Source organism: Chiloscyllium plagiosum, unplaced genomic scaffold, assembly GCF_037043375.1.
Source record: "Chiloscyllium plagiosum isolate Xiang-an unplaced genomic scaffold, Cpla_swu_hap1 HiC_scaffold_18, whole genome shotgun sequence".
NCBI lineage: Eukaryota > Metazoa > Chordata > Chondrichthyes > Orectolobiformes > Hemiscylliidae > Chiloscyllium > Chiloscyllium plagiosum.
Genome location: NW_028270156.1, coordinates 33,857,962 through 33,877,358, shown reverse-complemented (window position 1 = coordinate 33,877,358; position 19,397 = coordinate 33,857,962). Strand labels below are relative to the sequence as shown.

General features: G+C 40.5%; 1 protein-coding gene and 1 long non-coding RNA gene across 4 annotated transcripts in view; one reads left to right on the top strand and one right to left on the bottom strand.

The window, feature by feature from the left end:
• LOC148146872 (uncharacterized) overlaps positions 1-19,397 on the bottom strand; it is a 76,075-nt gene that overhangs the window by 23,460 nt on the left and 33,218 nt on the right. For all 3 annotated transcript variants that reach the window (XR_015760138.1, XR_015760140.1, XR_015760139.1), the window contains exon 3: positions 12,411-12,532. This is a non-coding gene — a long non-coding RNA (uncharacterized LOC148146872). The remainder of the gene's footprint in view (positions 1-12,410; positions 12,533-19,397) is intronic.
• LOC122557741 (GTPase HRas) overlaps positions 1-19,397 on the top strand; it is a 55,263-nt gene that overhangs the window by 23,534 nt on the left and 12,332 nt on the right. The window contains exon 2 of the mRNA XM_043705693.2: positions 12,725-12,860. Within this exon, the coding sequence (XP_043561628.1) occupies positions 12,750-12,860 (111 nt within the window). The 5' untranslated portion in view covers positions 12,725-12,749. The remainder of the gene's footprint in view (positions 1-12,724; positions 12,861-19,397) is intronic.

The following is a 19,397-nucleotide window of genomic DNA, read 5'->3' as shown; positions in this document are numbered from 1 at the left end:
TATGAAAATTGACTGTTTTTGGGGAATGTTCCAAGGAGTAGCCCATTGACGAGAAATTGGAGATAACTCTCTGGTTTCGGCCAAGGATCTCTTTTAACTAAGTGGGAGAGTAGGAAGAGAAGCTACTAGTCCATTCGCTTCGTGCGTTTAGATAAAAATGGAATCTGAGGGGCCAGTCCTACTCACCCAGGCACCATGTAGCTGTATCAGAAGATGATGGGTCACTCAATTGTTAATAGCGGCAGACCGGTTTAAAGGTGAAGACGGTTAGTTTACTGGAATAACTGCTTCACAATAAGCTACCATTAATTTAAACTTCTAACGCTCAGGATGTGCTTTAATTGAATACAAATGCCACGCTTAATCGAGGAAACATATATAATCATTCAGATGTAGCGGGATTTGCAGAGATCATGTTTCGAGAATGGACAGAGGCTAGTGCTTATTGCAGTCTTTATAGAATTAGACAAAATAAACTAATCGCAAATTGGCAGTGGGTTTCTTCAGTAATCAACTTACCTGAGCACAAGTGAATTCTGATCAGGAAATTAGTTGATTGGAAAGTTGGCAATAAAAAATGCTGATGTTATTTTTGAATGATCAGTGATCCAACAGGTTGCGCCCTGTGATCATACTGAATGATAGTGAATCAATTAATACAACACAGTTTTTCATTCCAGACGGTGTAAGGGAAATTGATTTCTACAGAGCAAAGAGAGCTTTGCTGCACAGAAAGGACACTCATCCTGTCATACTTGTGTCATTCCTAGAATAATCACAAACTAAACCCACTGATCTCTGCTGTTCCCTATATCCCTGTTTCAATGCCAAGATGCCATGCTCTTTCTCCCTGTGGTATTCCTCACCTGCATTTAATCATTCAGTTTTCCTGCGAAATCAAAATACAATGGTCTTAGAAAAATGTGGAGGTCAGTTAAGATATGGCAGCAGCTGAAAATGTGTTGCTGGAAAAGCGCAGCAGGTCAGGCAGCATCCAAGGAGCAGGAGAATCGACGTTTCGGGCATGAGCTCTTCTTCAGGAACACGTTCTCCGAACACATTTTCAGCTCTGATCTCCAGCATCTGCAGTCCTCCCTTTCTCCTAGAAGATATGGCAGCATGCTATTAAAATAATTTAATAACCAATTTTTTTCTAAAATTTAGTCTGTTTAGGAAATACAGAAACTAATTTGTACATAGAAGTTGTCACAAACAAGACTAATAAAGAGCAAATAAATATTTTAAGATTTTTTTTCCAGGACATGGGAAATTTCCAAGATGGGCAAAATAGTAATTCAATCTGCTTAATTAAGAACTTTCATCCACAGTTGGGAACCTGATTCTTGGTCTCTCGCACAATTAAGTTCCCCATTCCCACCTTGCTTTCTGCTCCCAGGAGCATGGGAAGGGAGGTCCATCAGGTTTGCATAGTTTTTTTTTGTTGTTACTTTCTCCCAGATGAACACTTAAACCTCCATTCCCATTTTGCCATGTCCCCACTGCTCATAACCACATGTCTTTTGCTCTGCCATTATAAACTTCAGCAGATCAATGAGTGGGCAGCCTCACCCAATATCATACAAAATATATGAATGGGCAAGCCAACACCAGCTTCATTTTGATTTAGCGTGGGGGCACTAATTAAGCTAATCCAGTACTGAACTGGGGTTACGATATATAATTGAGCAAAAGCAGTTTGTGGTCTTGTGTATACTGCCTGATGGAGTTTTGGAGCTTCATATGGATGTAAATGTAGTGAATAGCAACAAGGGTACTTGAGAGACAATCTGCGGAATATGTCATTGTTATGTTTAATAGTTCAGTGTTTGAATGTGTCTGTTGATTACTCACTACTGTGTTGAATGAGTCAAGCCTGTGGGGGCACAGCCACGGAGGAACTGAAAACAAAGTAAACTTGAGGCTGCATCCATTTTTAAAGGAACGTAATAAAGGTCCTGCTCTTTTTCTCTTTCTACTGGGCATGTCATCTGTCTCTCTAAGGCATAAAACACAACACCCATTATCCCTAATTATCCATTCATTTAATGCTTTCAAAAGGTTCCATTTTTGACCAAAATTATGAAATGATCTGGTACAGAATGAGGGGCCTTTCAGCTAATCATGCCTGTGCTGACTCTTGGAGCTATCCAATTAGTTCCAATTTCCCTGCTTTTTTGTTTTACCCACTGTCCGACTAATATTTAACTTTATCCAATTCCTGTTTGGAAGTTTTATATAGGAAGAGGATTAGGCCATTCAATCCCTTGAGTCTGTTCTGCTATTCACTCTGATCATGGCTGATCTGTGGCTTGACTTTATATGACCTACCTTTTTGGCCAATCCCTTACACCTTTAAATAAGAATGTATCAATGTCAGATTTAAAACTAACAACTGCAACCACTGCCATTTTGTGGAGAGTTTCAAATCCCTGCTGATGAAGACAAGTATCCCATAAATCGTCTTAAACACCGATCCACCTTTTCTGCTGCCTTCAATGATCTAGGAACATGCTGACCCAAGGCCTCTGTAGTCTTGACAGATATCTTCACCCTGAGGGATAATGTTTCCATACATCAGTTGTCCTTGTCCTTCTAGCTGGTAAAGTCACAGGTTTGGAAGGTACTGTCAGTGGAGCTTTGGTGAGTTGCTGCAGTGTATTTGCTGGATAGTATACACTGCCACTGTGCAACTTGAGGGAGTGAATATTTCGGACAATGGGTGAAGGGCCAATAAAGCAGCTTTCTTGTATGATGGGATGTAAAACGCTTTAGAGGGGGTGGGATTCTTTTAGGAGAAAGTGAGGTCTGCTGATGCTGGAGATCAGAATAGAGAGTGTTTTGCTGGAAAAGCACAGGAATTCCTGACGAAGGGGTCTGGCCTGAAACGTCGATTCTCCTGCTCCTCAGATGCTGCCTGACCTGTGCTTTTCCAGCAACACATTCTGGATTTTTTTTTATACAAGTATGGTTCCAGAGTTGAAGGATGTTATGAGAATGAATTGGCAAATTAAGATTTTTTTTTTATACAGACCAAAGATTAAGGGGCAAGATTTGTTAAAGGTATGCAAAATCATGAGGTAAGAAGAAATCTCTTATTAACAGAAGATAATGCTTTAAGGTAATTGGCAAAAGTAATTATGGCATGTAGAAACACTCGTTTCTGAAACAAATGGTTAGATTAAAGAATGCACTATCTTCAAGCACTTTTCAAAAGGGAATTCAATTACCTGAAGAGGACTGGGCAGTGGAACTACCCAATTTGCTTTCACAGGGAGGTAGCATGGATAAAACAGGTCAAACAGTAGCCTCCTGTACTGTGACTGAGGTGGTGAAATCTTGTTGTCCTTGACTTGAGGGATGGACAGTGGCTGCCAGGATTTGTATATCATCAAGTGATTGAGCAGAAAAAGATTGGTGGAAGCAGTTCTTAAAATAGCAAGAAGGATGTCAGATTGAAATACTCCCCAAAACCCCTCCCAACGAACATCTGCCAGAAAGTTAAGACTTGAGCAACTATAAGCTTTGTGTTAGAATTTGAGAACAGAACAGTGGCAGTAAATGACCAGAGAAAAGGAAGGGAAATACGTTGATATTTCCATTTTTAACGTGTGTTGATTTCCAGCCTGGAATTGACTGTGCGCATGATTGTTGTATTGATATTCAATGCAGAGGATCTTCTTGCTTAATTGTGTTAGCACATGTATTTAAAATCTCTGGGGTCTAACATGCAAAAGAGAGGAAGTTGCTCTTAATTATTCTGAACCATGGTCTGGAGTAACTGTTCAATTCTAGGGTATTGCATCTCAAAGGGGGATGGGCTGGAGAGTTGAAAGCACGGTGATATCAGCACCGTACAGCCTGGTTACATCAGGAAATACTGTATTTTTAAAGGTAGTAGAAATCTGGAACTCTATGCTCTTAAAAGCTGGGATCAGTTTTCAAGACACTAATTTGACAGGGTTATGTTGTATAAGGGTGTGTTGAGAATTGTGGATCCATGGCAGGTAGATTAGGATCTGATATAGATGATCCAACTGTTTGGCAGAACAAGCTAGAATTGGCAAATAACCTTTTGCCTGCTCCTTTGTTCTGTTGAATTGCAGTTACATGAATATGTTCAAGGCTGGTCTGCATACATTACATTATCAACATTCACTTCTTTGCTCTTTGTGGTTAGAATTTGTGACCCAGTTACTCACTGGGAAATTTTCTGTTCACTATTAATAGGACCCGATTCATCTGAACATTTGATATCAGCTTTCTCACCTTTTGTACGTCTGTGTTCTCTCTTCATAAGCAATACCTAACTCTGGGACCACCTGCATTTGTCTGCCTAGCCCTTTGTGCTCGCCAGGCAGCTGATGAGCCTACTCCAGTACACTTTCTATCCAGCACAGGCCATGTAATCTACTGCAAGGTACAAAATAAACCCTGGGCCAGATTTGGGGAGTCTGGGATAGAGAAATTACTAGGAAAAATTTACTTTTTCTGCAAACAAAACAATTTCTTGCAGATTGGTTGGCCAAATCAGATCAAAGTAGAATGTTCACCTAAGTATGGGCTAGGCCTTGCCTATGACCACTGGGTCCTAGATTCAGCATCACCTGGGGAGAGAAATCTCTAGGGAAATTTAACTTAATTTTCTGCTTGTTCAATACATTTCCTCTTTCTGAATGCTCTTTAAAATATTTTGACCAAATAGGAGGTCAAAATCTTATCCAAATTCTGCAAAACATCTACGCTCAGAGGCAACTACCAAGCTAAACTTATAAGAGTCATAGAGCTGTGCAGCACAGAAACAGACACTTCCATCCAATTCATCTATGCCAATCAGATATTGTAAATTAATCTAGTGCCATTTGCAAGCATTTGGCCCATATCCCTTGTAAACCTTTGCTATTCATGCACCCATCCTGAATCCTTTTAAATGTTATAATTTTACCAGCCTCCTCCACTTCCTCTGGCAGCCCGTTCCATACACACACCATCTTCTGTATGAAAACGTTACGTGTCCAGTCCCTTTTTAAATCTTGCCCCTCTCACTTTAAGCATATGCCCTGTAGTTTTGGACTCCCATATCCTGGAAAAATCCTTTAGCTATTCACCCTATCCATGCCCCTCACAATTTTATAAACCTTCTATAACTTTGCCCGATAGCCTTTTACACTCTAGAGAAAATAGCCGCAGCTTATTCAACCTCTCCCACCCTCCAACCCTGGCAACATCCTTGTAAATCTTCACTGAATCATTTGAAGTTTAACAACATCTTCTGTTGCAGGGAGACCAGAACTGAATGCAGTATTCCAGAAGTGGCCTAACTAAGGTCTTGTATAGCTGCAACATAAGCTCCCAATGGTTATTTAATACTGAGCCAATAATGGCTGCATTTATGTTGCATCTTTTTGACCCATTTTTCCAAATACCTTGCAAATAATGCGAAGAAATGGGCCTGGGAAACAAGGGTCGTATTGGGACAGCTGACCAGGTTTTGAAGGAGCATCTTTTAAGGATGAAAAGGAGGAAGTGCACTTCCCACAATTCCACACTTCTGGTCCTCGACAACAGAAGGTGCAGCTGTAAATGGCAATGACTTTCAGCTCAGCACTTCAAGGTGGGTAATAGACTGTCACATGACAGAACTAGCTGGAGAACACCTTTTGATGTCAAAATCTGGGAAGAGTGCAAAGGCTGCATCAGCACAAGGTTGTGCCACCTTTGCCTTTTTAGACCTGTGAGGCTTGAAGTCTTAAGACTCCCCAGTTGATTCCAAACTTCAAATCCACCTGTAAAGAAATTGGATTACCTGATACCAAAGCCATGAATGTCTAACCTCCTGACATGCTAAACATTAATCTATTTAAATGAATCCTATAGTACTCCTGCTTCGGTCTCTTGCTATTTGAACACATCTATTATACAATTCAATAATAGAAAAACTCCTTCACAAAATACATGCACACTACACATGTGCACACTTTTTTTTTCCCAACAGCAAGACAAATTCTTATACTGTGGATTCTATTTGTTTGGTTAATCCTTGTTGAGGTTCAGGAGGAAAAATTGATTTTAACCTTTCCATTCTGTGAAGATCTAACTTGTTTGTTTTTAAAATGAGAATGTCATTTTTGACGTTGCTTTCAAACTGACAGTCATAATCCAGTATTCACAAGAATCATTTGAGTCCCCACAGCATGGAAACCGACCATTTGGCCCATCAAGTCCACTCCGATCCTCCAAAGAGCATCCCACCCAGACTTATCCCCGTACCCTGTCATTTTAACCTGCATTTCCCACGGCCAATCTACCTAACCTGCACATCCTCACGTCAGCAATGCCCCCACTCCCCCAGTTCTATGGGCAAACTCCACACACACAGTCGCTGAAGGGTGGAATCGATCCTGGGTCCCTGGTGCTGTGAGGCAGCAGTGTTAATCAATGAGTTACCATGCTGCCAACATACGATGAAAAGAAGGCACATAATTTCAGCTAAGTCCCCAGCTATAATGTTTGCTGGCTTGAATTTACAATCCCTAGAGGAAGGTGCCAGAAGTAGGTTCATTCAGAGAAATCATTCAGAACAGAAGGGGGGTGGTTGTTAATCAGTCTCCAAACAGTCATGGCTGGATATAGGTGCTGAGTTTCCTAGGAATTAGCAAAAAGAAAGCTTAAGAATCAGACAGCTGTGGATGTATTGGAGAAGAAGTAATCCTACTTTAGGGAACCAATGTTGGGGAATAAGTGAATTGAGTTAGCAAAGTGTTTTACAAGTGGTGCTTTCAGTCATTATTTTCTTCAGTTAATGGACAGCAGTTTGCAGAGGAAACATGATTTGCAGCCTTTCATACTGAATAGGAAGCCTTACCATGAAGATAGGGGTAATTCTTTATCGTGGTTTGATTGTCTTTCAGGGTATTGCTGAGATAAAGGTTTAGATCTTCCTGATATTTATTAGTAGATCAACCATATAGTTTCACGTTGCTTTCTTTTTCATCTTTTGAATCAAATCTTCTGATTTAAAAGTGCACTGGCAGCCTCTTGTGAATGTGTTCAATGATTGACCACCATGGTAAACAGAAAAATAGAACTTAGGGTCTAAAAAGCCAGGTTTCACTCCAGGATCGGACTTGCCTAATATTGTCATTATCTACAATTATTGTGCATAATCATCTTCAACTGTATCTTTCTTGAGTATTACAGTTAGTGATTGACACACTGTTTAGATTTTGTGTGTATGCATAACTTTTGTTTATGAAAGTCCATTGGTAAGTTTAGTTTAGCCAATTGAGAATGGGGGAGGAGGTAATGTTGTGGAGCTAAAGAAAAAAAACACTTTTTTTACTTCTGGTTGTCTATGGTGAAGGAAGGGAATTGTGGGACTGGTTTATTTCACCTCTGCTGTGTCTAATATTTATGAGCAGTTGAAATAGTGAAGGTTTATCTAGGAATGCACCAAAGCATCAAGAATCTTCTGAATATTTTCCTCAATGAAGTTGTGTTGAAGGAAGAATGCAAGCTTTAACGCTTAGTTTGTATTGATGATGGTCTGACTCTTTGGAGCAAAAGATACCAGTCAATCTTATGGCAGGACTAACCCTTTGGAAAAGCAATACAATTTAATCTTGCTCCCCTGCATTATAAACCAATATGGTTACCTGAATATTTATCCAATTAGTTTTTGAATGTTATATTGAAACTGTGTCCACCACTTGGCAACTCATTTCACAACATCTCAACTCAAGGCAAAAAGTCTCCTTGCCTCCGTTTGATTCTTTGGCCTTTCACTTCAAATGTGTCTCCTCTGGTTACTGAATTTCAGTTAATATGGTTTTGCTTCATGTTTTCAAGAAAACAACCGTGATGATATATTTATTTAGTAATGATTTTCACACTAATATCTTTGCCACAGACATCCTGTTCAGTGGACTGTCTGCTTCAAACTTTTTTCCTTATGCTTCCGCTCCAATACACAGTCCTGGGTTGCCTGGCCTTCCTCTGGTTCCTGCCTCTGCCCTTGTCCTCCACCCCACCTAGATCCTCCAGTTCTCTTCCTCTGTTCTTTTCTATAAGGTTTCTGGTGCCCATTCCCTCCTAACGCCCATTCTTAACTTACATTGAAGTCCCAGGCACCACCTAGTGGCAGCTATTGGTCTGTGAAGTTCTGGACTTCAGCTCTAACCGCACAGTCCAATTTCTTTCAATAGATGGAGCATGATCAACTAATATTGCTTCAGATAAGGAATATATTATGTCATAGACTCGTAGATATGTACAGCATGGAAACAGACCCTTCGGTCCAGTTGTCCATGCCAGCCAGAAATCCTAAGTGAATCTAGTCCCATTTGCCAGCATTTGGCCTATTCAGATGCCTTTTAAATGTTGTAATTGCACCAGCCTCCTGCACTTGCTCAGGCAGCTCATTCCATGCATGTAGCACTCTGTGTGAAAACAGAATCCTTTTAATTTTTTCCCCTCTCACCTTTAAACCTGTTGGCAATCTAGTTTTGGTCTCCCCCACCCTGAGGAAAAGATCTTGTCTATTCGCCCCATCCGTGATTTTATAAACCTCTACAAGGTCCCCCCTCAGCCTCTGCTCCAGGGCAAATAGCCCCAGCCTATTCAGTCTCTCCTTGTAGCTCAAACTCTCCAACCCCAGCAGCATCCTTAAATCATTTCTGAAGCCTTTCAAGTTTCACAACATTCTTTCTATAGCAGAGCGACCAGAATTGCTCGCGGTATTCTAAAAGTGGCCTAACCAATGTCCTGTACAACTGTAAAATGACCTCCCAACTCCTATAGTCCATGCAGTGACCAATAAAAGAGAGCATACCATACGCTGCCTTAACTATTCTATCTACCTGTGACTCTACTTTCAAGGAGCTATGAACCTGCATTCCAATGTCGCTTTGTTCAGCAACGCTCTTTAGGACCTTACCATTAAGTGTATAAGTTCTGCACTGATTTGCTTTTCCAAAATGCACCGCCTCTCATTTATCTAATTTAAACTCCATCTGCCACTCCTTAGCCCATTGGCCCATCTGATCAAGATACTGTTGTACTCAGGTAGCCTTCTTCAATGTCCACTACACCTCCAGATTTTGGTGCCACCTGCAAACTTTGTATTTGAAATATGTAGTTATCATACTGTGTATTTTGTTTACAAATGTAAACATTTAGGAATATAAACCATTCAATTTAATGTTTTCACGTTTTTTTGCTGGGAAGTTCTAAAGTATCGAACTATATTGTTTCTTTTTGTATTTTATTTATGTATATTTTTCAACTAGGAGTACACAAAACTGCATCCACAGTGGTGTAATATTTCAAACTGTATTTGTTTTTCTCTGAGCAAGAAATGTCCCAAGAAATCTAACTAGTTTAAATGTCGATTTCTTTGGGAACCTATGACTGACTTAAAGTTGCACAACCACAACTTTTAAGTGAGGATTTGTGACAGTTGGCAGATGTTGAATTAGATGAAAGTAATCCCTAAAGGACATATTATTCTCCCGGGGGGGGGGGGACACAGAAGTAATGTAGTCGAGCTCTACCCCCCCCCCCCCCCCCCCCCCCCCCACCAACCCAACCCAAAACCAACCCACCCAAAACTAATAATTTATCTACATGAATTCAGTGCACTGAATTCACCAGCAGATGTAACTTGATTTTGGAAGAAACTGTAGCCATCATTAATGGGAATAGTTATAGTGTAGCAAGCTGTGAAACCATCTTTAACAATGCATCCACTTTTACTGGGACTTTGCCCATGAACACTTCACAAAAATAAGCAATTGTTTTTCATTCGGATCTTGTCATTGGGATTGACTGGATGTAAAAGGTCTGTCAGACTCGTTTCCATTTCCATTCAGATTGCAGCTCAAACCATGCCCCACAATTGTCCTTTTAATGGTTGCACAGTGGGTTACACACTCCTTCATGTCAGTGATTTGTGGAATTCGGTTTCATTCTGTTCAGCGTGGTACTGAGGCAATGCTGCACTGTTGGAGGTGCTGGTTTTCAGGCCCATTCGATCGCTCAGGTAGATGTAAAATAGCCCAAGGTACTATTTCAAACAAGGACTATACAGTTATTCCTGGTTACCTGAGAATCTTTCTCATTATTCAGACTATCTGACCATTTTGTCATCTTTTTAAGCAACCCGCTGCGTGTATGTTGTGGCTGTACAGGACATTGGTGAGGCCAGTTTTAGAATACAGGGTGACCCCTGTATCTGCGGAATTGTTTTCCATGGTTTCAATTACCTGCGATTTACCTTGGCCTGAATGTATTATAGGGAACTTTCCAGAACCAGGGGTTGGGGGCTGAAAGGAAGGTAAATTTCCCATTTAAATGAATGTGTCTGCTCCTGTCCACGGCAGGTCTTGGAACATATCCCCTCCCCCCCAGGTACGAGAGGACTCCTGTGCTACTTTTCAATTCTGGTTTCCCTGCTATAGGAAGGATGTTAAACTTGAGAGAGTAAAAAAAAATTATAAGGATGTTACTGGGGTTGGAGGGTTTGAGCAATAGGGAGAGGCTGAATAGACTGGGGCTATTTTCACTGGAATGTTTGAGGCTGAAAGGTGGCCTTAGAAGTTTATAAAATCATGAGGGACATAGGGTGAATAGCCAAAGTCTGTCTTCCCAGGGTAGGGGAGTCCAAAGCCAGAGGACATGAGTTTAAGATTAAAGGAGAAAGATTTACAAGGGACCTGAGGGGCAGATGGTGCGTGTATGAAACAAGCTGCCAGAGGTGGTGAAGGCAGGTACAATTACAACATTTTAAAAGGCATCTAGATGGGTACGTGAATAGGAAGGGTTTAAAGGAATATGGGCCAAATGCTAGCAAATGGAACTAGATCAGTTTGTTAGTTAGTCCAAAGGATTAGTTTCTGTGTTGTATAACTTTATGCTGCATTTCTTTCATTACAGCCCTATCTACACTTTGAAATTACTTCATTATCTGTAAATCCCTTTGGGGTGCCCTGTGATTTATGGGTAATGCTTTAAAATGCAAGTCTTTTTTAAAATTCTGTTCATGTATAATGGTTTCCCTCTTGGTAGCTAGACATTTCAGCAGTTGCTAACTTTCTGAAAATGTAAACATCAACCTTGATTTAGAATCTATCATGATTCCTCTCAAGTGGCAGATGTTTGGAGTTTTGCCATCTGGCTGTGTATTTTATGATCGAACTGTTTGGGGAGGGGAGGAGGGGGGTGGGCGGATGGGACTATATATTCCTGAGGCAACAAGAATATAAACTAAACCGGTTGAATGTTTTATTCACTGAGTGGCATTTCTGGCTTGAGGGCAATTATTACAAATCTTTAATGCACCTGCGAATGGTTGGTAGAAATTTTCTGGGGCATTTCAGATGACGGCCAAGTAGCAACTATGTGTGTTTGGAGTTGCATATAACCCAAATTGGGCAGGAATGACAGGTTCCTGGCCTGATAGGACAATAAGGCAGTTGTGTTTTTACAACAATTTTATTACAATTCGGGAGCTCCCCAGGTCGGAACCTGTGACTTAAAGGAGAAAATTGACTAACTGCTTCCAGTAAAGCAAAAACAGTTAAGAGGAGATTTAATATTAGGGAGGATTTGATGTCAGTAATGAGGGATCATCAATTTTAAATTGCTGAGAGAAATGTGGAGGAACAATTTTACAAGGAGCAGGGGATGTTAAGAATAGTGAGTCTGAGATCATTCCATTAACACAGAAAAATAAACATACTTTTAATAGAAACAAAATAGGACTTAAGACAGCTCATTAAGCTACAGTGGGATTAATCTTTGGTTTTGTCTCAGAGCTGGTAGATACATAACTGGTCAAATGACCACCCTTTTTTTGCTGTAACGCATTTACGTGAGTCTTGGCTGTGTTTCTTCATGACATTCCTGTCTTTGTTTCTCTCTTTATGAATAGAAAACCATCTCCTCTAATAAAGAAAGCTGTTATGTTAACAGGGACTTTAATTTGCAACGTATGTTAACTGCCCTCTGACCTCCTGAGCTCACTGAGCAGCAGCCTGGTCAGATTTAAAAACTAAATATCCTGAAGGTGTTCTATTATCCAGACTGACTTCAAGCATTTCTTGCAATCAGACTACTGGACTGTCAATTTCCCGAGCAGTTGTATGTATTTGTTTAGCTGCTATCTTTGTTTTCCGCAAACAGCCTTGATCTGGAATGCCAACAAGTAATGGAAAATGGTTGAAAATAGAAACAGCATTGCAGGAGCGCTGCAGCACGTGATAAATCTGTCAGGGCCTTATCTGTATCGTGTACTGTTGCTATAATTTGCAGTAATTTCAACTCAACAGCATTGAATTTAAACTAGCAAATACACCTCTCTGCACTTTGAATTTAAGTTATGCTTTGCACAAAACAGGAAAACTCTTTGCACTAACCTGAAATCAATGTAAACGAAACTGCTGTGATCACTAAGGGTGTTGTGATATCGTCAGTGAGCTTCCTTCCTCCAACAGTTCTCTGATCTCACCCAGGAGAGCTCGCTGTGTGAACTGCAAACCTTTTGCAATTTGATATGAAAACATAGTTTTAAAAATTAACCACTGATCTGGTGTTTACAGTGAATGAGTTTAAAACAGCATCTCCACGCTGGATATTTTTAAAAAACAGTGTTCTGTACTGTCTTGAGTTATGTTTGAAAGACTGCAGGTTGGTTTAGGTCAGTGATCATCGTGTGTGCTTCTCATTGCAGGTGACTGGTTGAGGTGAAGCTGAAGATGACAGAGTATAAGTTGGTGGTGGTTGGGGCTGGTGGCGTTGGGAAGAGTGCTTTAACCATTCAACTCATCCAGAATCACTTTGTGGATGAATACGATCCTACGATAGAGGTACGCTATGTCTGCATGCAAACCAATATCCGTACTCCTAATAGGGCTGCTTTCCCTCAGTCCATGTGTTCAACCAATACCCTCTCTGGCTTCCCGAGTGGGAGTAAAAGTTCCTATACAGTGCTAGTTTGAAGAGGAGCAGGGGCTTTCTCCTAGTTGTCCGGGCCAATGTTTACCCCTCTGTGTCACCTTTTTTTAAAATTATCTAATCATTGTGACAATGATGCTGTGGGATCCTACTGTACTTACTACTGCAATGTAGGAAATGAAGCAGCCAATTGCACAAGAGAAACACAAAAATAATTGGTTGTCAAGTCTTTTTTTTACTTCATTCTTTCATGGAATGGGGTACTGCTGCCAAGACCAATATTTGTTGCCCAACCTTAATTGCTCTTGAATTTGAGTGATTTGCTAGCCCATTTTAGAGGGCAGTTGACAATGAACTATGTTGTTGTTCCTCTGGAGTCACGTAGAGGCTGGACCAATAAGGACAGCAGATTCTTTCCCATCAGGACATTGTAATGAAGGCCACTGGTTCACTAGAGACTAATACAGATTTGATTTGTAGTTTTGTTATTCCATCAGTTCCTGTCGTGGGATTGGAATCTGTTATCCAGAGTATTATGCTTGGTTTCAGATTGCTAGCCCAGAACTCATTGTCCAACTACCTGTTGTGAAAGGCGCTATATTCATTCAAATCTGTCTTTATCTTTAGATAATGTTACATTGAAACATAGAAATTACAATATAAGAGATGAAGATCAACACTTATTGGTTTTCCCTGCAATTAGGGGGTATGTTTCCATATCCCCCTCTTCTTTCCATTTTCAACCAGTCTAACTATTAAATCTTGACATGGTCTCTGTTTCAAGCCTGAACTGCATTCCACAGCCTCTCAACTCTGCATCTGTATTTCCCCTCAATCACTGGAATTGTATCTCTCTGCTCTGTCCCACTTCTCCATAGTGGCTTGATGAATGAGTTTCAAACACTGCCCTGACTCTGGCTCATTTCTCCATGTTTCTGGTCAACCTTTATCGCCAGCCTGGCAGCACCCACTTTACTCCTCCTGTCCTGTGAAGCAGTGATGAGACCTACAGTGTGAGGCTTGGGCGGACTCATTATCCTGAGTTAAACTGCAAGGTTAACAGTGAAGAATGGCAGAAAAATCTTAACTGTCTCCACTTTGTAAAAGTGAATATGGCAGGAGTGGGAAACTTGAACTGCAAACAAGGGTATTAATGAATATGAGGCAAGTGTAGGGAAATGAAACTGAAGGACAAATAAGCCACGATTGAACAGACTGGCAGAGTTGGTTGATGAGTTGAATAGATGCCTCCTGATCTCATGTAATTCAATATGTTTTTAGGGAATAATGCAGTCGTTTTAGACCACCTTACCCCAAACCTATCTCAATCCTGAAGGAGGTTGAGTCCCAAAAAAGGCTGGTTACAAGTCTTAGTTTTTTTTAGAAGCTGTTAAGCTCTGTAGCCCTCACGTCTCTGTGCTTCCCATGTCCTCCTGTCCACAATGGGCGGACCGAGGGAGCTGGGTGAGGCGAAAGAAACGTCAAACAATCTATTAAAGCTCTAATCATGCACTCAACTGGATGGAAAAAGCAAAAGGCTTTAATTCATGAAACCCATTGAAAACTCTTAAATCTGAGTTCAATCTCTTTCTTTGTAAACCAAAACAAACTTTCTTATCCACCAAAGATAACTAATTATTCGATAGCTTCTTTCAACTGTCAATAAAACAGAACATCCAATTGTCTAGTCAGATTTGTAACTTCCATAACGTCCATAATGACACAATAGGCCTTGGGAAGTGTAAACAAAGAAACCTATCAAAGCTGCATAAACAGATGGTAAATAGCTTGCTGACACCAGATGACCTGTTAATCGTGGATGTACTTTACCAAGTTTAAAGAGCAGAAGATTGAGTAAAAACCTTTGGATAATGACATTTGAAGCATGATAAAATCTGTTCTAAGTGTTTGACTACACTGTCCATTCCTGACTCTGCACTGTGGATTATGGTCTTCTGACCAGCCGAAATGGAGTTTGTATGGACTCCCAGCAGAGTTCATATAGTCCTGCTGAGTTTAGATTTACTGCCAATGTAAATCAGGCCCCACTCCCTTTCCTTTGCTGGCAAAAATTGTAGATGAGTTCATATCCAGGTCTTGTCCACCATTTTTAAAGACTCCGTGAAATTCCAGCCCAATGTCCTCAATTACTTAGATTGTATCCCAACCTATTTACTTTACAACAGAAATCTCTGAATATTTCAATGAAAATTAATGGTCTACCATCCTTCAGAATCCTCTTCATTAATTGACTGTTCATCCAATCCACCCCAGATTTGGTTTTGAGCTTTATTCCTTAACAAATAACTATTTAAAATTTTCCCAAGATTTGTAGAGTAGTAAAAAGAGGGATTTCTATGAAGGCTCATTGAAGTATTTGTCTCTCACTGGTATAAACATTACAAATTTGAGTTTCTGCAATTTCATTTTGATCTTTTGATAATTTTGATCTTTATTGATAAAGGGTGAAGTAATGGTTTATGAAAATGGGTTTGGTTTGATTGTTGGAAGAACAATGATTTATATTTATGTAGTATCGTTTAACATTAATGAGGCATCTTAGAATGGTTTATTATCAAACACATTTAGTTGCTGAATCACCCTTCCAAAAAGGAAGGAAAACTAGCATTTAATGTAGCCTCTTTCGCAACCACTGACCATCCCAAAGTGCTTCAAAGTGCACTCTGACACTCGCTCTGACAGCCAGGTGGTTTTCACTAGGCAACTGACCACAGTAATTCACTTATTCCAGGATAGTCAGTAAGGACTATGTTGACTACAAAAAAATATAGATTCTATGACCATCCAAAGCTTCTGGGGGGAGACCAGGGTAAGTGAGAATGGAGAATTAAAGCTGAACCTCTTGCTGGAGTCAGCCAGCATGGTCATTAGCCACACGCGTGCGCATATACACTCAGTCATTCTTTTGGGGGATTTTAAAGGTGCAGATATTGTAATGGTCATGGCTGTTGTTTGCTGTTTGATGATCTCATTTTGTGTTGGGCTTGGAAGTGGAGAGGATGGAAAATGTTTTAGGCAGTGGAAGCTTGTCACCAAGATCACATTCCAGAGCGTGTGTAGACACTAATAAACAGTAGTGTGACTTGATTTTAAAATAGGTGACTTATTGACTGTGTTACTAATGAAAGGGTAACCTCTTGAATAAAGAAGCACTGAGTTCAATCAGTTTCTCCCCCAAGGAGCCACTTCGCGTTTACTTTTTCCTGTGCACTTGCTGTTTTCTATCATCATATTGAACGGAGTCCAAAATGGAGCAGGCTTTTGAACTTCTGCCCCAGTTGTTTTCCACTTCGGTCCTGTAGCTATGTTAGAATTGACAAGATTTGTGTGTGTGTGGGTGTGGTGTGTGTGTTAGTTATTTGGATCACGTCTAGCACAACTTTTTCACGTACTAAGAAATAGACACTCTCTACTTTTTAGTCTCATTCAAGCTCTTCAAACCTACTTTACAGTAATGTGATTTATTTCTGAAGTGTAGCTATTGCAGTAATATAGGGAACAGGGCAGGCAGTTTGCACAACACCGAATCCCATACATAGCAATTTAATAACATCCAGAGTTGATTTTACTGATGCTAGTTGCAGAACAAATATTGTGCCCTAGGAAGCCAACGATAACCTCTTTGGAGTAAAGCTATGGGATCTTTCCCACCCACTGGGAGAGGTCCTCTGTTTAGCGTCACACCTGAAAGATGGCACTTCTGACAATGGAGTGCTGCCTCTTAGACACTGTTTCGAGTGTCAGCCTGGATTGTGTGTTCGATTCTAGAATGAAGCTTGAAGCCACAACTTGCTAGTCTGAACAAGTGTCAGAGGCGATAGTACCTGCTGGCTGAAATCTCGACTTTTGTCACAGCAGTGTATAAAACACCTAGAAGGTTCGTGCATATATTGTTGCAGTTACTCCGGTATTCAGTTATCTCCCCCTACCCCACACATGTATGAGAACTAATTCTTCACATTTTAATATTGGCAAATAATTTGATACAGTTTATTAGTTTTGGCCTCTTTGTGGAATGGACTTGAGGATGACATGGCATTATGGTGAAGTATATGGTGTATGTGATCTCACTTTATCATTGGACTTCAAGACTTGTGCCTGAGAATCGAGCATCCCAACAAGTAATCTTCCCTTCTGATGAAATAAAGGGTACAATTTGAATATCTTACCAGTTTATCCTGGAGTTTTCCAAATTCAGGTGCTTTTGGCTAAAGTTATAGGAAAATTTGAGTTTCCCAATTTGGGAGGTAGTGTGTTGGATTTCTGGCGAGATTAAATAGTAAGACACAACTAAGATCCCCACAAACTGACATGCCTGCTGGTGACTAGAATATAGACCATTACAGCGCAGTAAAAGTCCTTCAGCCCTTGATGTTGTGCCACCCTGTGGAACCAATCTGAAGCCCATCAATCCTACACTATTCCATTCTCATCCATATTCCTATCCAATGACCATTTAAATGCCCGTAAAATTGGTGAGTCCACAACTGTTGCAGGCAGTGCATTCCACGCCCCTACTACTCTGAGTAAAGAAACTACCTCTGACATCTGTCCTATATCTATCACCCTTCAATTTGAAGCTATGCCTCCTCTTGCTAGCCATCACCATCCTAGAAAAAAGGCATTCACTGTCCACCCAATCTAACCCTCTGATTATCTTGTATGTCTCAATTAAGTCACCTCTCAATCTTCTCTCTAACAAACAGTCTCAAGTCCTTCAACCTTTCCTTGTAAGACCTTCCCTCCATATCAGGCAACATCCTAGTAAATCTCCTCTGAACCTTTTCCAAAGTTTCCACATCCTTCCTATAATGCAGTGACCAGAACTGCACACAATACTCCAAATGCGGCCACACTAGAGTTTTGTTACAGCTGCAGCATGACCTCATGTTGCCAAAACTCAAACCCTCTACTAATAAAAGCTAACACACTGTATGCCTTTTTAACAGCCCTATCAACCTGGGTGGCAACTTTGAAGGATCTATTTGCGTGGACACAGATCTCTGCTCATCTACCCTACCAAGAATCTTACCATTCGCCTAGCACACTGCATTCCTGTTACTCTTTCCAAAGTGAATCACCTCACACCTTTCTGCATTAAGCTCCATTTGCCACCTCTCAGCCCAGCTCTGCAGCTTATCTACATCCCTCTGTAACCTACAACATCCTTCAGCAATATCACTGTACTGACCTTAGTGTCGTCTGCAAATTTACTGACCCATTCTTCTTCACCCTCATCTAGTTCGTTTATAAAAATGACAACTGCAGTGGGCCCAAAACAGATACTTATGGTACCCCACTAGTAACTGAACTCCAGGATGAACATTTCCCATCAACTACCACCCTCGTCTTCTTTCAGTTAGCCACTTTCTGATCCGAACCACTGAATCACCCTCAATCCCATGCCTCCATATTTTGTGCAATAACCTATCATGGGGAACCTTATCAAACACCTTGCTGAAATCCATATACACCACATCCACATCAACATCATTAACATCATTACCGTTATCCACCTGTTTGGTTACCTTCTTCTCAAAGAACTCAGTAAGGTTTGTGAGGTGCAACCTACCCTTCCCAAAAGTGTTGACTATCCCTAATCAACTTATTCCTCTCTATAAGAAAATAGAATTTTTCATATAACCTTTTCCAACACATTACCCACAACTGAAGTAAGTCTCGCTGGTCTATAATTTCAACGGTTGTCTCTCCTCCCCTTCTTGAACAAGGGAATAACATTTGCTATACTCCAGTCTTCTGGTACTATTCCTGTAGACAATGGCAACATACAGATCAAACCCAAAGGCTGGCAATCTCCTCCCTATGATTCTATTTGGGATACTAACCCTGTTACAGACTGTTTCCAACCGTAACTATTGTATGAATGAAGCTTAATCCAGACGTGATATTTCGAAGGACTGTTAAATGTTGGGGATGAATCTGTCTCTTCTATATTCAGCCAGTCTGACTGACAGTAAGGGGTGCACTGGATCTCTGAGAAGCTGCCCGAGGTGATTCTCCTGACTGGTCTGAAACTCTTTCCCAGTTTTAGAACTCTGAAACTGATTCAATTGATCTTGACAGCCATTTCACTATACTGTTTATTAGGTTGTTTTTAGCAACTTGTATTTTGTAAAACATTGAACATGATGCCGCTCTTTTCCAAAGAGAGTGTCTATGGTGAAAGTATAGAATCACACGCATTGCAACGAGCCTGCTGGTTACCAAGGCAACGTGTCCTCAAAGCTATATTTATACATAAAAATTCAAACTGTTAGTGACGGATTTTCTTTCCTCTTCTCCCCCTGCCGATAGTGAATTACTATATATTTTTTCCCTTTGTATGTTTTACTTTCCTGTATTTTAAGTAAATTAACCAACTAATTACAACCAAATATTCTCTGGATTCATGACTATGGCTACAGAGC